This window comes from Panicum hallii, chromosome 5 (genome assembly GCF_002211085.1).
Source record: "Panicum hallii strain FIL2 chromosome 5, PHallii_v3.1, whole genome shotgun sequence".
NCBI lineage: Eukaryota > Viridiplantae > Streptophyta > Magnoliopsida > Poales > Poaceae > Panicum > Panicum hallii.
The window spans coordinates 507,903-528,648 of NC_038046.1; the positions used below are offsets into that span (position 1 = coordinate 507,903).

At 47.5% G+C, this 20,746-nt stretch overlaps 3 protein-coding genes across 4 annotated transcripts; 2 read left to right on the plus strand and 1 right to left on the minus strand.

The window, feature by feature from the left end:
- Positions 1-881: 881 nt before the first annotated feature.
- On the plus strand, positions 882-4,107 carry LOC112891446 (proteinaceous RNase P 2-like). The gene is made up of 6 exons (XM_025958308.1): positions 882-1,957; positions 2,425-2,526; positions 2,618-2,793; positions 3,012-3,132; positions 3,315-3,383; positions 3,455-4,107. Exons 1-6 carry the CDS (start codon positions 893-895, stop codon positions 3,686-3,688), a joined length of 1,767 nt encoding a protein of 588 aa, XP_025814093.1. The 5' UTR covers positions 882-892; the 3' UTR covers positions 3,689-4,107.
- Positions 4,108-4,353: 246 nt separating this feature from the next.
- Positions 4,354-7,807, minus strand: LOC112891386 (probable aspartyl aminopeptidase). 2 transcript variants are annotated; one of them, XM_025958232.1, is made up of 9 exons: positions 7,204-7,807; positions 6,940-7,075; positions 6,575-6,841; positions 6,266-6,410; positions 5,856-6,095; positions 5,474-5,606; positions 5,202-5,383; positions 4,779-4,891; positions 4,354-4,650 (listed from the first exon to the last, which is right to left on the minus strand). In XM_025958232.1, exons 1-9 carry the CDS (start codon positions 7,436-7,438, stop codon positions 4,542-4,544), a joined length of 1,560 nt encoding a protein of 519 aa, XP_025814017.1. In that variant the 5' UTR covers positions 7,439-7,807; the 3' UTR covers positions 4,354-4,541. The 2 variants fall into 2 exon arrangements, with proteins under 2 accessions (XP_025814017.1, XP_025814016.1); XM_025958231.1 differs by having other exon boundaries at positions 6,575-6,847; positions 7,204-7,806.
- A 6,900-nt stretch (positions 7,808-14,707) lies between these two features.
- Positions 14,708-15,989, plus strand: LOC112895356 (rho GTPase-activating protein 4-like). Its single transcript, XM_025963310.1, has 2 exons — positions 14,708-15,605; positions 15,711-15,989. Exons 1-2 carry the CDS (start codon positions 14,898-14,900, stop codon positions 15,858-15,860), a joined length of 858 nt encoding a protein of 285 aa, XP_025819095.1. The 5' UTR covers positions 14,708-14,897; the 3' UTR covers positions 15,861-15,989.
- Positions 15,990-20,746: the final 4,757 nt, after the last annotated feature.

Here is a 20,746-nt window from a genome sequence, read left to right on the forward strand (position 1 = left end):
TCTTTTTTACAGTGCTAACTTATTTTTTTAGATAAATACTACCTTGTTGACTCCGGTTATCCAAATCGAACTGAATACCTTGCACCTTTTAAGAGGACTACATTCCATATACCAGAATTTCATCATCATCGTGGACGTCCACCGCAAGGGAAGCATGGGTTATTCAACTTTTTGCATTCCTCTCTCCACAATGTCATTGAGCGAGCATTTGAAGTTCTCAAACAAAACTTCGAGAAAAAAAGTTTATCAGTCATTGAGGTCGTTTGACGGCCATGAACTAGCCTAGGAACGAATAAATTTATCAGTCATCTGAGCAAGAAAAAAAATGTATAATTGCTGTTACTAGTGCGAGTTCATAAGAGGTAAACGTGGATGCAATGAAGGATTTAATTTCGGTACATTACTTTCTCCTGTGTTTGGACTGAATGAAGGTCAGGGGAAAAAACCAAAAAGATTGCCACAGGAGTGTAACTGCAGTTGCAAATGAAATACATCACTGGGAGAGCTAACTTAATAAAAAAGAGGTAATGCCACAGGAGTGTAAGCCCCGTTCTGTTAGTCCAGGTTACATGGACCAAGTGAATAACTGTGATATATTTCGGCCATTTGACCCAGAGCCGGCTCCCTGAATTGGGCTCCACGCATGTCTCAGCCCCCCACCGGAGAGAAGGCGGGGAGAGCCAGCCCCGTGGGCCGTCCACGTCTCCGTGGGCGCATCGCTGCGCAGAGGGCCCGGGGACTTTCCAGGGCTAGTTAGGCCCGATCACTTCATCCTGCGGCACGCGCGTTTGTGCCGTTGCTATCCATTATAAGCAGAGCGCTGTCCAGGTGAGCTGACGGTATGGGATTAATACCGCCACCAACTCGAGAAGTCGAGATACTTTCGCCCGCAATGGGAACGAGGCTAGTGCACCACCATGGGCTCAATCAGCTTATGGGCCTGTGGGCGCTGATGGCCCCCAAACCCCCGCTGCTTAGGGCTCTTCTTCTTCTTCCTCCCCGCTCCAGCCGCCCCCGCGCCACGCACACGGCAATGGCAAGGCGGCGCGGCTCCAAGGGCCCTAACCCCGACCTCTCCCGCACCCTCACCGATTGCACCCGCCGCGGGGACGCCGCTGCCGCCATGGCCGCTTTTGACGACGCCGTCTCCGACTCCGACCCCGACGCCCCTACCCGCCTCGCCGCCCACCAGTACAACCAGCTCCTCCATCTCCTCGCCACCGCCGACCGCTCCTCCTTCCCCAACCCCGCTGCCGCCGCGCGCCGCGTCTTCGACCACATGCTCCAGGCCGGTGCGCCGCCATCCGAGGCCACCATCACCTCCCTCGCCCGCGTCATCGCCGCCCCCGACACCGATAATCCCGCGTCAGCCGCCGACGAGGCCTTCCAGCTTGTGGCGACCATGAAGGAGAAGCACGGCCTCGCCCCGCGCCTCCGCTCCTACAGCCCCGTGCTCGCGGCGTTCCGCCGTGCCGGGGACGCCTCCAAGGCCTACGCTGTCGAGGCCCACATGGCAGCCTCCGGTGTGTCGCCTGAGGAGCCCGAGCTGGCCGCGCTCCTGGATGTCAGCTCCAGAGCCGGGGACGCGGACAAGGTGTATGAGTATATGCACAAGCTGAGGCAAACCGTGGACTGCGTGAGTGAGGAGGCTGCGCAAGTCCTGGAGGGTTGGTTCAGGAGTGACAAGGCGGCGATGGCCGGTAAGGCTGAGTGGGACGCCGCTCAGGTGGAGGACGTCATTGTGTTGAATGGTGGCGGGTGCCATCAGCTTGGATGGCTTGGGACTGGCCCTTGGACGGTGCAGCGGGTGAGAGCTGGGGCTGATGGTCAGTGTGGTGGCTGTAAATGCCGGCTTGCTTGTGTTGACATTGACATGGAGGACACGCAGAGGTTTGCTGATTCTGCTGCTGGCTTGGCACTTGAGAGGGAAACCAAAGCGAATTTCAGCCAGTTTCAGGTGCATATCCTCTCTCTCTCTCCGATTGCTGTGATTCTAGTGACTTTGCTGGAAAGTACAGACAAGCATTCATTTGCTAAATCACTAAGAATTAACATGGGAAAATTGGCATAGAGATAATGTGTCCTGCCACTTTTCAGAGAGAATACCTACTGATAGTGCTATGCTATGATGTTTGGACTTTGGATATGTAGTGCTGTAGGGTGCTCTATGTACATTGTTTCACACATCCTTGAGAGGAAAATGAGCTGATGTATGCTGATCGTTAGGCACCTAAGCTTTGCTTTTCATACCTGTGTCATACTAGAACACATCTGTCATTTAGAATTCTGTTATAACTAATGCATTGTATTCACATGACTATAAAGCTAGCTAGCATAAAGAAATAGCTTTATTTATTATTCGGATTCCTATGTTTGAAACAATACCCATTTGTGAACACAGATTGAGTAATATGATTTATGTAGGAGTGGTTGGAAGAGAATAAGGAATATGAAGCTATAGTTGATGGTGCAAATATTGCATTGTATCAACAAAATTTTGCGGAGGGCGGTTTCAGTTTGACTCAGGTCTGTGCACCACTTTACACTGAACTTTTTACATGTTGTTATGCGATACATGCTAATTCTTGTTCAAATCCACATGCTTAATATAGAGCAGCTGGACGCCGTTATAACAGAGTTACGGGGTAGATATCATGGTAAATGGCCACTTGTCATTTTACATAATAAACGAATTGCCAAGCTTATGGAAAATTCGTCCAATAGACATTTGATTGAAACTTGGAGAGCAAACGGAGCGTTGTACACTACACCAAGTGGGTCAAATGATGACTGGTAATGCTCAGTTTCTAGCCTTCAGAATCCCTGCAATTACTTTTAAAGTTCAGAGTTCTCAGAGACAAAGGAAACACCTTGTGGCCACCTTTTTGTAAACTGGGACTGGGAGGTGTTTCCTCTTTATGTAGTAATTGTTCACAGACCACAAACATTTACAATCACATAGTATGTTGAATTTTTTGCTTTTCCTCATTGTTATGTTTCTCTCCTGGCAGGTATTGGCTATATGCAGCAATCAAACTAAATTGTTTGCTTGTGACCAATGATGAAATGAGAGATCACATATTCGAGCTTCTAGGATCATCCTTTTTCCCAAAGTGGAAGCAACGTCACCGGGTGAGCTCAATGTCCATTTTCCATGCATGATTTATTAACACAGAAGCCTGTCCATAGATGTTTATAATACCAGTTTGAACTAGTTTCGTAGAGCCTTTATCCTTTTCTAAAACCTTTTTCACATATTGGATCATGTCTTCTCTTATTAATTGCTATTTTTTAAACTTGTTGCTATTGTGCAGGTAAAGTACACCTTTAATAAAGGAAAAGCGGTGCTTGTGATGCCATCCCCTTATTCTTCAGAGATTCAAGTAAGTAACCTGGTTTCAGTTGTTTTTCCAGAGCCCTGTATTTTCTGTTGCTTATGCAATGTTTTTTACAGGAGTCAGAGGTGGGATCTTGGCATGTTCCGATGGAAGAGAGGTCTGGCGATGAGCGAGTCAGGATTTGGCTTTGCATTGGCAGGACAGGGACCTGCAAAGTACCTGACAAAATTCCTACAGCTAATGGAGTTGTCCAGGAAGTTCCTCAAAATGGGGCATCTAACTGGGTGCGACAGAGTCTGCAAGAAGATAAGGCTGAGTCGATAACTGGTAAAAGAAAGGATAGAGAGTGATTTCCTATCCAGCAGTGGCATCTATGGTGGGAGTGGTCATCCATGAGCAACTGAAGCATACTGTGTTTCTGCAATCAGCTTGGTTGTGTATTCCACAAGCAGTTTAAGAAATGGAATGCAATGTTCTTGTCATCCCAAATATTTGGGACAATGATCATTACCCTTCCTTACAGTTGTGCGCCAGTTAGGTTAGAAGTCTAATGAAAATCATTGGCAAAGGAAACTACACTGGCACTAAGGATTTCATTGATTCCATGATTCAGTGTAAAACTCAACTGGGTGTCTGGGTATACGTATACCATTGTTTCTTTTGTCCGGTTAATCAAAAATTTATTGCATTCTGTATCCATGATAACCTTTCAAGGTGACATTGTTGAGCTGTACGTTTATTAAACACTCATCAGAATTTTTAATGCTTTTGTCAAATGCAGCAATATGGAGATAGATTTATTTCACGTGTTTCCCTAGTGTGGACAAAATATGATTGGAATTATTAGGTTATTACAGGGTTGCGTATAAGCTTCAACAATTTTTATTCAAGAAACCATAACTGTTGTAAGAAAATGCTTCTTTTCTATCAGAAGAAACAAAAGTAGCTCACGATATGCAGCCAGATATATATCCAATCAAAAGGAGAAATGACTAGGCTTTTTAAGATGTCCAAGTTATCTCAGGAAACAGAGTTATCAGCGTGTAACCTTATATATATCAACGGATTTCTCAACTCATGGTCATGTCTTGAACGGTACAGCCAGACAGGATGTTGGTGTATATAAAATTGATGCTATGCTAGACAGCCACAACTTGAATTTCCATTAATTATTCAAAACATTGAACACTGAAAGATATAGGCCTAAAAATCTACATTCAACTTCTTGTCAATATCGGAGAACATCTCGAAGAAAGCTTTGAAGTGCCTGTATGTTGTGTCTACATCTTCTTTGCCACACATTTCTCGTATGCTGCAACCAATGCAAGGTAGTATAGTATTCAGTGATGCAAGGTTATAAATAGAAATCAGCAATTCGTGAGAGACATTTGTCGAATTAAGACATTTCCAATAATGAATGTTGAATGAGCTGATTAATACCTGTGCATAGAAAGCTGAGGAATGCCACAGTCAACAGTCCGTATGCCAACACCAGAAGCAAGTATGGGTCCAATGGTGGAGCCACATCCCATATCATTCCTTACAACAAATTCCTGTATGGTATTTAAATCAATGGAATAGTTCCGGAAAACCATCTGATGCAGTCCAAATATAAATGAAGTAACGAGAGAGATTTGACTAAGACAAGAAATTAAAGTGATTAATTTTTACGTTGCATAATTCAGCATTTCTATCAGTGGTACTAGTAAAAGATTATAAACAAAAAAAAATCAGATCATCATTAGCCTGTGTTTTTAGGCCGTTGCACAGTTCAACAGCTCGTCCATGTCTTTTCATACACATCACTGTGTCCTTGCAAACCAGGCTACTAATAAAACCATAGTGCAGAAAACTGAAAAGCACCTGAACTGGAAGCTTATGAATCCTCGCTATTTCTTTGAATAGAAAAGCTGTAACAGCACTTGTGGCATAACGTTGGTTAGCATTGTGCTTGATGACAAGACCCTTCTGCAGTTCTGGTCTATGACACTCTTCATGCTTGTCTGAATAGTTTGGGTGCAGGGCATGAGCCATGTCTGCCGAAACTGAAAGGGTAAATAAAAGTCAGTTAGAGCAAGTATTCCATCCTTACGTCACTGGGGACATCTGATGAGCCCTACATGCTCAAGTCTTACCAAGGAATGAAGAATGTATTGCACGTTCCAAAGCTCCCTCCCCCATTGACTGATGCATCAAGGAATCGACGATTCGTCTCATAGCTTGGAACATGGTTGGTGCACCTGCCCCTTGCATTGAATCTGAACCCACCTGAATAGTGCAGGGAACAAACATGATCTCAAATTAGTTCCACTTACTCCCTTAAAAAAATTATAGCATCCCCTGAAATCACAACTATAGATTTATTTCTTGCTTAAGGCCACTTAAGCATAAGCCATCTTAAACAGGAACCTAATGAGGATTAGGAATCTAGAAATGCAAAGATATATTCTTCACCAGCAGGGTAAATTTATTGAAATACATCTTATGCAGGGCAGCATTTTTGTGTATATAGCGTACCTCCTCGTTATCGAACATAGCAACCATTCTTATAGCCTTCTCACTGGACAGTTGTTCTGCCTCCTTGGAAGAGTCCATGAGAGATCTGAGAGCACAATAACATGAAGCAAGATTATCCAGTCTTCCAGAATAGATGAACTCATTGTTCCCCCCACCAAGGCAGCTAGGCTGAGTATCACATACGTTCAACTCCATACCAATTATTTCATTCGATTCACAACCAATTTCCTCTGAGAGAATCTGAAGAGTACAGAGATAAGAAGATATGATTTCATGTTATCTGTAGCAATTTCCAACTAAATTTTAGTACAACTGCAAAAGTAGCCAAAACGGAAGGAGTGGGATTAGAGGTATCACATATGTTTTGGTATGATTTCATACCAAAACGGACGGAGTGGGATTAGAGGTACCTGCAAAAGTAGCGAATGGTGGGCGACTTTTGTAGAGCTAGAACTTTTGTCATCAGAATTCATAGTTGCTTCTTCATGCTTTGTTGCAAGAAGTGGAACAAGATGGGTCTCTAGGTTAGGCTTGAAGCCATCAGAATTCACCGTGCTAAAATGAAAAGGAATTCACTAAGATAAGGGGGAAGAGCCATGTTTTTTTTTCTTTAAAAAAATATTTTCTTAATACAATACATAGAGTAGAAATCATAACTGCTAATGATTATAAGATTTACAAGATACTAGACAAGTAAGAAGATGGGTACGTGAGATCACCGGTTAAGATGTATGGCCAGTGTGGGTACACGTATCAATGGTCTGGTGACCTTGACCAGCTTATGCTTGAAGGAACCATCTGCAGCCTTGAGGATGACTCTCCCAGCCAAAGTTAGATCCCTGTCAAACCAAGTATGCCACAGCCCACTCCCGTACGTCTGCACATTGACCATTTGGTGGCCAGATTTGAAGGTGGCAGACCTCGGCTTGAGCTTGAGGCATGGACTATCAGTGTGGGCAGCAATTATATTGAAGCCGTTCCCAACCCTGTACCTGCAGCGGTTTACGAGCGTGAGGTGCGATGATATCCATTCATATGGAGTGGCACGCGCAAGGCACGCGTGAATAAGAAGTGAGTGACTGACTTTTCCCCAATGGCAAAGGCGACCAGGCAGGACATGTTGCGCGTGAAGAAGTAGCGTCCACCGGGCTGCAGGTCCCAGTCATCACTCTCGCTGAGCAGCTTGAATCCCGCGTCGAGAAGCTGGCGCTTGGCCTCAGCTGGAACACAGGCATGGCCGTTGGCGGAGCAGAGGTGGAAGCGGAATGAGTTAGCAGCAAGTAATATCGTCGAACAGCGAGCGGGCACGAGGCTGGATGAGGGTACAGAAGGGGAGCGGGTGAGGAACCTGTGGCGTGGAATTGCGTCCATGACTCGTTGAGGTAGTCGAGGAGGCCGGCGACGATGGAGGGCGGGGCGGCATCGAGGGGCGAAGCCGGGTGGCTGGAGCAGAGGAGGCGCGTGGAGACGGCGGGGAGACGGGAGCGCCGCAACCAGGACGAGGTGTAGGAGGAGAGAGGTGAGCGGGAGTAGGGCTGGGCTGGTAGCGGAGGCCTCGGGAGGTGGAGGCGGAGCAGAGCCATCGACGGCTAGTCGGGCGGGGCGGGGCGGGGCTGCGCGGCGCAACAGGGCGCGGAAGGGGGCTGCGCGGCGCAACAGCGCGCGCGACGGTGAGGCTCACCCGCGGCACGGGCGAGCGGAACGGAGCGGCGGGCCGCGGTGCGACGGAGTACGGCGGCGGCGGGAAGAGGCGGACGTGGGGGAGGGGGCTGCGGGCAAAAGGAAAGGCGGCAGGCGGCCGGAACCGAGCGAGGAGGATGAGGGGGTGGTGCGGGCGCGGTCAATCGAGCGGAGGCGAAGCGGCGGCGGCGGATTGCGGTGGCGGGCGGAAGGGGAATCGGCGGCGGCAGGAAGAGGAAGAGGCAGCGGCGTGCGGTTCAAATGGCCGAACACCGGTTCGGTTCAGCTGCAAGTTAGTATAACAACATGATGTACTCGCAAGATTTATGCGGACTTACGCGGATAAATAGATCAAGAAAAATACATATGAAGGCTCACAAAAGGCTTTAGAATTAAGTAATTTAAATAAGCATGAGCTCCCTAATTCCACCATCTAGCCTCCTAGCATTTTAATTAGTTTGCCCAACCCACCTCAAATTTTAGTTAATTAGATAACTCAAATTCTAAGCATCAACAAGAGGGAACGTAACATGCAATCAACCATTCGACCAAACCTTCTACGAAGATTTTGTAGGATAAAGAGCTTACTCGTAACCGAGAGCGCGGCAATTCGAATTGATTCATTAAACTTGTAAGGGTGTACATCTTTACCCACACGACGCAAGGACCATGCGACTCACCCAACCGATCACATTGGGCAAGGGGGTACTCGCATCAACCTTTCCCGACAAGTTGTAACCGTTGAACATCACGTCTAGCTTGCGTGGAGAGTTACTTAGTTCCACCGGGGACACCCCTAAGTCTCTCTACAAAGCCCTACGGCCACGCATCTAGGACCGTGCATCAACGATTAGAACTAGAGGGTAATCGGTTTTTCCACCCCATGAATGGATATGTGGTAGTACGATAAGTGCTCAATTTCCGAGGTCATCCACGGACGGTCCTTAACCAATTCGAGCGGACTATGCCTCCGAGACTCCTTTCCCTAGGCCCTACCTTCCGTTCGAATTAAGACATAACCATCTCACTAACCCCTTTTTCCAAACTTCCGACAACGAAGGATAAGCACACATATACTAAGAGTGGTGCAGTGAGTAAAGTTTCGACGTTTCTTGCAACTAAAGACCAAGTCTAAGCATGACTAAGCGTTCATTAGATCATTTAATTGTTAACTACACGTGACAAGGACATGGAAGTAAAATCAAGAAAGGTCATAACTCAAAAGTAGGATCAACAATGCAATATATAAATATTAACATAAGCATAGATACCCCAAGTGAAATAACTAAATTTAAGCAAGTTAAGTAGGTCAAGGGATCATGCTTAGCTGCTTGCCTTGGTTCTCTTCTTGTTCAACAACACACTCAGCTCCCGGCTCGGTCTCAACGAACTCGGTGGGCTCAACGGGTACGTCCTCCGGCGTCTCGGTCACTATAATGCATGAATGAGATGTATGCATTAGGATGATGCCAATGATGTGAAAATGAGATGATATGCAATGACATGGTAATATAAGAAAAAATGTCACATCAACGCGAAAGCAAAGCCACCATGGCACCACAAGCTCGATTACTAATTTTAATACTAGGACCGAGGTGAACTTCGCTCAGCAAGACATCTACAAGCATAAATCATGGTTTAATTTAGGCACACAGAGGATCTCAAAACAAACTCACGAGAGTTGATATTGCATCAAGAGCATATTTATAGAATTACTTATGTTATTTATAATTTTCAGCCGTTAAACTCAAGTTAAATCTTAAAAGATACTCAAAGCATCTCTATAAATTCTCAAATAACTACTGGAGGCAAAGTACATGATAACAAAAGTAACAGAAGTGGTTTTATCATTTTATCAATTTTCTATCAAAAGTTATTCATTTTACAAGCTTGCAGGCAGCAAAACCAAAAATGCATTAAAAACCTATCAAACAGTACAGTAACAATTACATAAGCTCGACCATGAGATAGATCATTTCACAATAAACACAACAATATTTAGTTTGACATTTTTAAAGCATCACACAACAAGATTAACAATTAACTTGGTTTAGCAAGAAAAAAACTATAACTCAAGGTACAGGGTTCTAACATGCATAACATTAATTTATCTAAGTAGATCTATTACAGAGGATTCAAACAAAATAAATTTCATAATTTTTGGAGATCTACAACAAATTCTATGCAATTTACAAGAATCAGCATGAAATGATAAAGCGAAACGGGCGGCAAACGCTAAATCCACCCGGGCCGGCACCAACAGGCACCGACAGGTGGGCCCAGGCGGCCGGGCGCGCAGCCCAGGCGAAGTCAAGGCCAGCCGTGGCCTTGACTCGCCACGGGCGCGGCCGGCGCACGCCCGCGGCGCGACCCGCGCGCGAAAATGCGCGCGCGCGGCGCGACGCGGCGGCGAAGCAGCAGGGGGGCGCGAACGGGCAGGGGAAGGCGCGCGCGCGGAGTGGGGCGCGACGGTGAGGCTCACCCGCGGCACGGGCGAGCGGAACGGAGCGGCGGGCGGCGGTGCGATGGAGTATGACGGCGGCGGGAAGAGGCGGACGTGGGGGAGGGGGCTGCGGGAAAAAGGAAAGGCAGCAGGCGGCCGGAACCGAGCGAGGAGGATGAGGGGGTGGTGCGGGCGCGGTCAATCGAGCGGAGGCGGCGGATTGCGGTGGCGGGCGGAAGGGGAATCGGCAGCGGCGGATTGCGGTGGCGGGCGGAAGGGGAATCGGCGGCGGGAGGAAGAGGAAGAGGCAGGGGCGTGCGGTTCAAATGGGGAGCGGGGAGAGGAAGGCGAAGCGTCGGGGGAGGGAAGAGGAGCACCGGGCGGCCACGCTGGACGAGCCAGCGGCCGCCGGCGTGCCCCGCCGCGCGGGCGCCCAACGGGCGGGCGCGGAGGGCTAGGGAACGCGGAGGGAGGCGCTGACGCGCGGGCCCGGGCGCGCGGAGGATAGAGGGAGGAGGCAGACAGGTGGGTCCGGAAGAAGGGAAAAAGAAGAAAGGCAACGGTTCAACTTGCAAAATTAAAAATATGCATTTCCCGAGCCCCAAAAATCACCAAATTTTTACTGAAGCAAGATCATGCTATCAAGAATATAATGCAACAACAAACACTCAAAAATACGTCGAAAATTGCCCACAATAAATCATATAAAACTGCAGTTTTCAAACTTTCCAAGAATTTTATGGCTCGGCAGAGACATCCAAAAATTTAGGAAAAATATCTAAAACTCATCATTTGAAATCTAGTATTTGAATAAAATATTTGGGGGCACAGCCACATAGCAGAATTTGAACTTGCTTCACAACTTGCACATAAATCATACAAGAAAATGGATGCTTATGATGTAATTGAGTGCATATGATGCTCCTTGATGCTTGGATGATGCTCATGATGATGTTTTAAATTTTTAGAAAAGGGTTAAAAAATATTAAAATTCTAAAAAGGGGCGCCAGTTGGGAATAATTTGAAAAATGGGTGCCTCCCGCCCGTTGATCGGGCGGGAGGAATGGGGCCGGGGACATCCCATCCATCCAGAGGGCGGGATGTTCCAAAATTTTTTTCTTCTGAGGGCCCCTTCGCGAATAAGAAAGTTTCTTATTCGCGAAGAGGTCCCTGAGGCCGGGATCCGCCCGGTCAGAGGGCGGGAAGCATCCCGCCTGGCCAGTGGGCGGGAGGCGTGCGGCATCCCGCCCAGCCAGTGAGCGGGATGTTGACTGCTTATTTTTTTGTTATTTTTTGTTGGAATTTATGATTTACAATCTATTTGAAATTCGGACTATTTTCAAATACGATATTGATTCGCCATGCTCTTTTGTATACATATAAAATTTTAATTCAATTTTAGGAAGAAGATTGCTCTATCTAAAACTTGTATGAAGATGGTTAAACGATAACATTTTGCGACGTAGAATCCAAATATTACGATAGTACGATAGATCAACCAATTAAAAAGAAAATAGTATCATACAAAAACAGTTTAAATATAAAAAGTCCACCGAATCAGGAGTATCTACCCCGCATGTCCCGGACCTCGCGCTCTCTTGGTCCCCCCTAGTCCTAACCTGTCGGCGTATGTGGTCCTCCGAGTATGTAAATGCATCTGGAGCACGGTGAGGACGAGGCGGAGGAGGTGCAGGCGTGAACGGGTCATCCTGGAACTGTGCACCTAGAGCGTCATACGTCTGGGATGGACCAATGATGTCAGGCTCGGCGCCGCCGCCCACCAGCTCCGACCAAGTGGCGGAGCCGCCCTCCCAGTCATCCCAGTCCGGCACACCGAATGGACCACGTAAACTGTATATTTTGCATTGTGGTTACAATTATCGTACAAGCTATACATTAGTTTCGTTAAAAAATATAAAGTATCACCTGTCAAGCCAGCGGTCGTCCAGGTGCAACAACTCTTTTGATACACGAGGGCGCAACTCATGAAGCTCCTGCCCCTCCACCGCTGCCAGGTACGACCTGTGCCGTTCGTCGATGTGCGCGTCAAGGAGCTCCGGTGTCTGCGCCATATCTGCATGAAAAATATAAGTACCGTAAGACATATTTCTACAAACAATTGAAAATACTAAAAACTATTTATAATAGAACTAACCTAACAAATATTTCTAAAAGCTATTAAAAATACTAAAAACTATTCAAAATATAACTACCCTAAAAAATATTTGAAAACTATTGAAATTATAAATACTATTCAAAATATAACTACCCTAAGAAATATATCTAAAAACTATTGAAAATACTACTAATAAATATTTCTAAAAGCTATTAAAAATACTGAGAACTATTCAAAATATTACTACCCTAAGAAATATATCTGAAAACTATTAAAATTATTAAAACTATTCGAAATATAACTACCTTAAGAAATATATCTAAAAACAATTGAAAATACTAAAAACTATTTATAATAGAACTACTCTAAGAAATATTTCTAAAAGCTATTAAAAATAATGAAACCTATTCGAAATATAACTACCCTAAGAAATATATCTGAAAACTATTTAAAATAGAACTACCCTAACAAATATTTCTAAAAGCTATTGAAAATACTGAAAACTATTCTATGTATAACTACCTTAACAAATATTCATAAAAATAATTAATAATTATACGATTATAATACCTCCAAACTGACGTGTGGATAGGGCTTCGCCGCTTCCTCTCCTCTCTTCTCTTCCTCTCCTCCTTTTCTTTTTTGTTGATTTTTGATGAATATTATGAGAATTAGGGGTGGGTGGGGGGCTTAAATAGTGGGGGGGTGACATCCCGCCCGTTGGAAGGGCGGGATGCCCCTCGGGGCAACCTCCCGCCCGTTCCCGCCTGTTGGGGGGGCGGGATGCCCCTCGGGGGAACCTCCCGCCCTCCCAACGGGCGGGAGGCCCCTCGGAAGACACCCCGCCCGTTGGAACGGCGGGACGTCGCGTAACTTTCGCGAAGAGGCCCCTGCGAAAAATTTTTCGACCCCCCGCCCGTTGGATGGGCAGGATGTCTCATCCCGCCCGTTTATTGGGCGGGAGGCACCCATTTTTCAAAATGTTCTAAGCCGCAACCTCTTTTTCGAATTTTAATTTTTTTAACTTTTTTTTAAAAAAACTCGGGACGGGGGGGGGGTGTGGGGGTTGGTTGGCAGTGGCACACGGTACAAGAGAAGGCCCAGCCCAGCGCAGGGGCTCCGTTTCCCTAATCATCGGATAGAGCTGAGGGGCAGGGCCGGCCCAACAACACAAGCGGAAATTTTGATTTGACCACATTTCAAGTGAATTTAAACCGGTGCGTGTTTTGGAGTCGGACCGTGGCGACTCCAAATTTTTGGCCTTCGCCCGAGGTAGGAGTAATTCTCTACGTTTTCCTTTGGTGCGATATTGCAGGCTCAGGTCAGGTGAAGCAGCAGGGGGTGTTGGAGACGCTGCCCCGGGGTACGATATGATGATGGAGCTGATGAAAGAAAATGAACCTTGAACCAGACACTTTTGTTTCATACGTACATATTTTCAGAATATTTTTGGCGTAGTCTTGGACCAAAATCAAGACGTTTGACAGGTTGCTTCTACTAATAACTAGTGTGTGTATATATATACTAGTTATTAGTGTGTCAGTGTATATATATATATATATACATACATGAGGTTAAAATGCAACAAGGTGCATTCTCTGTACAAAATGCACCTATCCTGCAGTTGTAACCGAGAGACTATACCGATTGCAACTGGGAGAATAGACTAATTGTACTGGATGGGACTGATTGCAAGTGGGCGTGAATTTAGTTGCAACTGGACGCAAACCGGTTGCAACTCAGACCGACTCGGTTGCAACTCAGACCGAACCGGTTGCAATTGGACGCAATCCAGTTGCAACTAGCCACAGTTGCAATTGAGAGAGTGGGTGCATTCTAGGTGCATTATAACAAAACAATATATATAGGATGAGTTTTATCTACACTCGCGTGTAGCTAATCTCACCATCAGTATACCATTATACGTATGTCCACATACTTATTTATCACTTTGAGTATGTGCATATACTAATTCTAAGGTACTTCAAAAGGATATAAAAAAAATTTAAAAGCACCCCTATTTTTTAAATATATTATAATTATACCTTAGTACTAATATATAAAAATTAGTATGTCCACGTACTGCATGTATGTCACATACCCAACGCATATACCATCATAGATGTTCTATTACGATCACATACTTCACGTACATGCTCTTCGTTAGATCAGATATACGAGCACATGACGTAGCTACTCCCACGTGACTAATATAGATCTGTTCTACACGCGCTTGTAGCTACTCCCGTATGTGTATCTTATGACGTAGAACGTATCTGATCCAATGAAAGATATGTACGAGGTGTACGTAATTATATTAGACCATCTGGTATATACGTTGGCTATATATATATAGTCGGGTGGGGAGAGAGAGAGAGTGGGCCATTAGCTAGCTAGCTAGGTAGAGATGCATGGACCGGATCGACCACCATCTCCTTAATTACAAGTCAAGTCACGTTGTATACAGGCGATGGATGAAGAGGGGAGGAGTGATGGTGAGTTGGCGTCGTATAGGTATAGTAGTGGTGCCGCCCACGTCGCTGGCTGGCTGCAACTACGAATGAGGCCTGCAATGTACTACTGCACTGCATGCATCCCCAACCACCTCCTCCCTCTTCCACCTAGATTCCTGCCGCTCCCTACTCGGTCTCCATCAACTCCTCTCTCTTCTCTTCTGGCCTCCTCCTCCGATCGATCCATCAACTGCTTGACCAGACCATTCATTATTGCATCTGCTAGCTGCGGGCCTCCGATCCGATCCGATCCGATCGAGCGAGAGGAGAGACAACTTACGACGATATACATGATGCAGGGCGGCGGCGGTGACGACGACGAGACCGCCGCCGCCGCCGGAGGCCTTGTCGACAACCACCGGCGGCGGCAGCAGCAGCAGCAGCCGCTGATGATGGAGATCGGGTGGCCGACGGACGTCCGGCACGTGGCACACGTGACGTTCGACCGTTTCCACGGCTTCCGCGGCGTGCCCGAGGATCTGCAGCCGGAGGTGGAGGTGCGGGGGGCGCCCAGCGCCAGCAAGACGGTGTTCGGCGTGTCCACCGAGTCGATGCAGTGCTCCTATGATGCCAGGGGGAACAGCGTCCCCACCATCCTGCTCCACCTGCAGCGCCGCCTCTACGACCAGGGCGGCCTCGCGACGGAGGGCATCTTCAGGATCACCGCCGAGGCCGGCCAGGAGCAGCGCGCCAGGGACCAGCTCAACACCTCCGGCGTCGTGCCCGACGGCGTCGACGTGCACTGCCTGGCGGGCCTCATCAAGGCCTGGTTCCGGGAGCTCCCCGGCGGGCTGCTGGACGCGCTGCCGGCGGACGAGGTGATGCGGTGCCAGACGGAGGACGACTGCGTCCGCCTCTGCGCCACCAGGCTGACGCCGCCCAAGGCCGCCCTCCTCGACTGGGCCGTCAACCTCATGGCCGACGTCGCAAGGGAGGAGAAGGCCAACAAGATGGGCACGAGAAACGTCGCCATGGTCTTCGCGCCAAACATGACGCAGGTTTATTTATTTGGCATTGTTTGCTGCTGTCTTTTCTGATCGATAAATTAAAACTCCATCTTATGTATCATAATAAGAATACGATCGATCGATTTGCACGCGCAGAGCGTGGATCCCCTGACGGCGCTCAAGTACGCGGTGCAGGTGATGAACTTGCTCAACATGCTCATCGAGAGGGCGCTCAAGAAGCACCAACCATCACCGCCCGATCATCCATCGTCGTCGTCTTCCTCTGCTGCTGCTGCTCGTCCATAATTCATCATGACACAGATCAATCAATTAAAGCTACCACTGATAGATAGACTATTATTTCACTCATTCATTGATTGATGTACTATCTATCTAGTTGCTTTGCTTGGCGTGTGAATTATATTCAAGCTGACTCGTGCCTGACCAACCCTAGCTAAGGTAGGTAGGATCGAGCAAATCAGCATTGCATTCTCTCTGTGCTGCCTATCGTGTCTGCTGTGATGGACATCGTCACGTCATACCATTCCTGCTTAGGCTCTACTTCGTTTGATGTGGTTTATGTTTAGGGATTTAAATTAAATCCCTAAAATGCCAAATATGATGATTTATTGGGACTTATGAACCATAAGCCCATAAATCACAAAAATATTGCTTATAGGAGCTTTTGCCATGAGGTGTTCCATGAGGTACACCTCATTTATGAGGTCCAAGACCCACCTCCACCCCACCCCCATCCTACACCCACCCCTCCCACCCCTGCCCTCCCCATGGCGCCATCTCTGTCTATTGCTCCTCTTCTCTCCCCGTCCTGCCGCCCTCACCGCTCCTTACGCCAGCGCCCCTGCCCCACGCCTCTGCCGCCGCGCCCGCGATTACCGAAGCCGGATCCACCATGGATAGCCACGGACACCCGTACCGGGATTTATTTTTGTCATGGCGGTTCTTCCTCATCGACGCTCGCTTTCCCTGCTTCCTCTGCAGTCCCGGACAACGACGGCCTGGACCTTCTATCCCAAGCGATGTCGTATCCACTAGCGGCGGCCCCCAGCCTCTCGAGTGGAAGAGCCCTCCTGGAGAACATGGATCTCAACTCCCAGAGTGAGGGCTTCGCCTACCTCGACAACTACGCCGGGTACCTGCAACTGGGAGGAAGAGGCTTACCTCCTCTTGGCAGATCCGCCGCGTTCCTGCCTCCTCGCCAGAGGGGAGGCCGGAGCGTTCCCGGCCGTGGAAGCACTGTAGCTGCCCAGGCAAGAGGTCGCCACTGCAGGTCCCTCAGCATTGGGGCCGGTTCTAGCCAACAGCAAGCAGGAACCGGCTCCCATGCACTTGGATCCGGCGTTGGGAATCCCCTACTGGGATCCAGAGGTCGTGGGAGATCGATGGTGAACCACCATGGCTATGGAACCATTGGCCATGGAAACATTGGCCAGTCTCCGATAATGGATTTGGACGGTGACGATGATGAGGAGGAGGATGACAGCGGCTACCCCTCGGTAAGATGTAGATCTTTACTTGCTTGGTTATAGTACATGATTTGCTTGGTTACAGTACACAAGAGGAAGGAACAAGAACAAGAAGCTTAGGAGACTGATGACTGCTTGAGAATGGCAATTGAGTGCGGAGCATCATAGTGTAGCAATGAGTACTTCATGGCTATCAAGTTGTTTCGTGACAAGTACAACCAACAAATATTTAACAAGTTTATGACAAATGAAGGAAAGTTAGCCTGGTTGACCAGGTGCTGCAATGAAAGGAGTGTTTGAGTGGTTTGGGTGAATTATTTGTATGGCTTTGTTAATCGTTTGAATGTTTGGGTGAACTATTTGTATATGTGTGAACTCTTTGAATGTTTGGTTGAACTAATTGTATGTGTGTGAACTCTTTGAATATTTGGTTCTATTGTTTGTATGAAGTGCAATGCTTCTATGTCATTGAGGAGGGTGGAACTGAGTGGATGACTCTGAATCTGATATCTCAATCTATATTTTTATAGGATGAATCTGATGTGAAGGACTCTAATCATGAGGTAGAAGAGTATGTGCTGAGGTGTCAAAGAAAGAGGAGATAAATTGTTGCAGTTGGTGCAATGCGTAGTATGTGCTACTTTGACACCTACCTGGACAAAGCCCCTTATAGGGTACCTGCAGAATCTGGTTATGATTGGGTTAGTACATCTTGGTACAACATGTTTAGGATCAATAGGGATGTATTTGATAAACTTCACAATATGCTTACCGAGTCATATGGATTGAAGTCCACAATGAGGATGTCATCAGTAGAAGCCTTAGGTCCGTTTTTATGGATTGTTGGTGCTCCTCAGAGTATGAGACAAGCTAAAGACTATTTTGTTAGGTCAACCGAGACATGCAGTAGGAAGTTTGAAAAGGTTCTTCGTAGTGTTAGCAAGCTAGCAGCTGAAATCATTAGGCCATTAGACCCTGAATTTAGTACTGTCCATCAGAGGTTACAATCCTCGCGGTTCTCTCCATACTTTGACAATTGCATTGGAGCAATAGATGGGACATACATAAAGGTTGCAGTGCCAACAAAGAAAGTTATACAACAAACGGGAAGGAAGGGGTACACCTCTCGGAACGTGATGGCAATATGTGACTTTGATATAAGATTTACTTTTGTCTTTGCGCGATGGCCTGGATCGGTTCATGATACGAGGATGTTCAAGATGCAATTACAAAGTATGGAGAGAAGTTCCCACATCCTCCACAAGTTAATGGCATGGCCCCTGTTTCACAATGTTTCAATCCTTTGTATATATTTAAGAAAATCTAATGTCTGCAGGAAAGTTTTATCTTGTGGATTCGGAGTACCCAATCCGACTAGGTTATCTTGCACCTTACAAGGGCACAAAGTATCATCTCCTAAAGTTTCGCCAGGGACCAATGCCAAAAGGTAAAAGGAGTTGTTCAATTATGCACATTTGTCGCTTCGAAATGTCATTGAAAGGTCATTCGGGGTTTTGAAGATGAAATGGCGGATTCTGCTGCACTTGCCAAGTTATCTGATGGCAAAGCCAAATAATCATGGCAGGCATGGCACTTCATAATTTCATTAGGCAGAGTGTTATAACCGATCAATCGGGACTTTGATATGTGCAATCGTGATAAAAGCTATGTACCAATGTCTGAACCATCGTCGTCTCAAGCAAATCCAGCTACTACAAGACAGTGGGATGAAGATCAAAATATGAATGCGTTTTGAGATTGGATAGCTGATAGTTTGTCAATAGATAGTAGGTTTCCTATTTGTAATAACGAGACTTGTGTAATCAATGAACACTATTTTGTTCATGAAATAAATGAATAATTTTTCCTTCCTTTAGCCTGCTAGCAGCGTGGCAAGGCAAGGCAGAAAGAGAGGGCAGTGGCAAGGCAGAGAGAGGGAAGTGGCGGGGCAAGGCAATGCAGAGATAGAGAGGGCAGCGCCGGGAGGGAGGTGGCGGGAATGGGCAGGACTGGGAAATAGGGGTACAACCAACTTTGTACCATCACTGTCGGTACGTACGGATAGGAGTACCTGCTACTATAGTATCCAACCGAAGGGCGCGAGGTTATCCGTAATCTCGCCCTAAGCTTTTGGGTTATGGGGTGTACGGCCCGGGCCTGACAGCCGGGGACACGGTCTCCGGACCTCACCCCGTGCTCTTTCAGGACCGGCGCCTCCGCGTACCCACAAGGACAAGGCGCTCAGGAACGGCGGGCCCGAACCCCCGCGGGGAGGTCCGGTGCCGCCACGTGTGGAAGCCGGACCCTTGGGGGCCTGTGTAACTGGGCCGGCCTCGGGGGCCCGGACCTCCGGGGAGGGAGGTCCGGTGCTGCCACGTGACCCAGAGGAAGTGGTTGCTAAGCCAGCTCTGCCACGTGTCTGGTGGCAGCCAGCCTTCTGCGGGACACCAGCCCAACTACCGCATTAAATGCGGGGTGGGTGGGGTGCGCGTGCCCGGGTCAAGGCGTGGGTTGTCCACTGACACGTCGGGCAGGTATGTTGACACCATGGTAAGCCCGCCTGTTACGGAGGCGGCGCGTCATATCACCGCGCTGCGGGCGCGGGCAGACGGCGTGTAGTCACATCACAGCGCCGCGCGTGAGCAAAGTGTAATTATGATCTGCTGCAGGAGGGCTGCAGCGTGCGCTGCTATAGTGTGCGCAGAGGCTACGGCACAGCGGGTCAACATAGCCCCTTCGCCTGTCAGCAGGAATTGACCCAATAGTGACAGCACGTTTTCCACTGTGCATGTCACTGACAACAGTCACTGTGCCGGTAAGGCGGCACATGACCATACCCTGGCTGTAGATACGCACATCAACTTCTCGATCAAGGACTATAGGAAGAAGCTGAAGTGGAAGATCTCTGTATCTGTGGCATTAAAGACTCCAGAGAGTATATTATTTAATATGTCGCTGGATCCACCTGTCAGGACCCCGTTTAGTATACGCGCTCCCCTTGAGCCTATAAAAGGGAGAGCACACACGTTAGAACACAAGTCTTAGAGGCATTCGGAAGCTTTTAGCCCTAAGCTCTAAATTCCCATAAGCAATATAACACACACGTGGACGTAGGGTTTTACGCTCCGGCGGCCTGAACCACTCTAAACCCCTATGTGTTCCCTGTGTTCATCGGCCTTTTGATCTCGCACTCCTTGACTTCCCCAAAATCAACCTAAACTAGGATTAGGCGGGTGCATTCCGCCACCCGGCTGGAGAAACCCTCCGACAATCACATTTAATGACTTAAGTTTCTAGAACTGAGACTTATTCTTAATCCCCAAATTGGGACTTATTTTTAGTCCCTAGAGAACCAAACCCTTGATCTAGTCTAAGCTGCTGCTTTCTGGTATTCTGACGACTGTACATGTTTATTCATCCGTATACGTATTTTTCTATCTATTTCAGTTTTGACTATATATATATATCTACTACTTTTCTCCAAACGTAACGTACATAGGAATCACTCACTCACTAGAACTTTTTTTTGAGATTGACTAGCAATTTAATTAAAAATATTAAATTCGACCAACGAACAAATTCAGCCCAAACAGGTATCATCGATGGATCCCGGCCCAACCTAGCTAGAACCGACCATCATCATCCACGGCCGCGGGCCGCCGCACCACCTTCTCCTCCAATCCAAAACACAATTACACGCTATCC

What these genes read in the sequence shown, in the direction of transcription:
- LOC112891446 (XM_025958308.1), top strand. Translation starts at nt 893, where the DNA reads ATGGGAACGAGGCTAGTGCACCACCATGGGCTCAATCAGCTTATGGGC. An exon ending in AGTGGGTCAAATGATGACTG is followed by an intron (nt 2,794 to 3,011) that starts GTAATGCTCAGT and finishes CTCTCCTGGCAG; the next exon opens with GTATTGGCTATATGCAGCAA. An exon ending in AGTGGAAGCAACGTCACCGG is followed by an intron (nt 3,133 to 3,314) that starts GTGAGCTCAATG and finishes GCTATTGTGCAG; the next exon opens with GTAAAGTACACCTTTAATAA.
- LOC112895356 (XM_025963310.1), top strand. Translation starts at nt 14,898, where the DNA reads ATGATGCAGGGCGGCGGCGGTGACGACGACGAGACCGCCGCCGCCGCC. An exon ending in TCGCGCCAAACATGACGCAG is followed by an intron (nt 15,606 to 15,710) that starts GTTTATTTATTT and finishes TTGCACGCGCAG; the next exon opens with AGCGTGGATCCCCTGACGGC.
- LOC112891386 (XM_025958231.1), bottom strand. Translation starts at nt 7,438, where the DNA reads ATGGCTCTGCTCCGCCTCCACCTCCCGAGGCCTCCGCTACCAGCCCAG. An exon ending in CTATGTTCGATAACGAGGAG is followed by an intron (nt 5,607 to 5,855) that starts GTACGCTATATA and finishes TGCACTATTCAG; the next exon opens with GTGGGTTCAGATTCAATGCA. An exon ending in CCTCAGCTTTCTATGCACAG is followed by an intron (nt 4,651 to 4,778) that starts GTATTAATCAGC and finishes CATTGGTTGCAG; the next exon opens with CATACGAGAAATGTGTGGCA.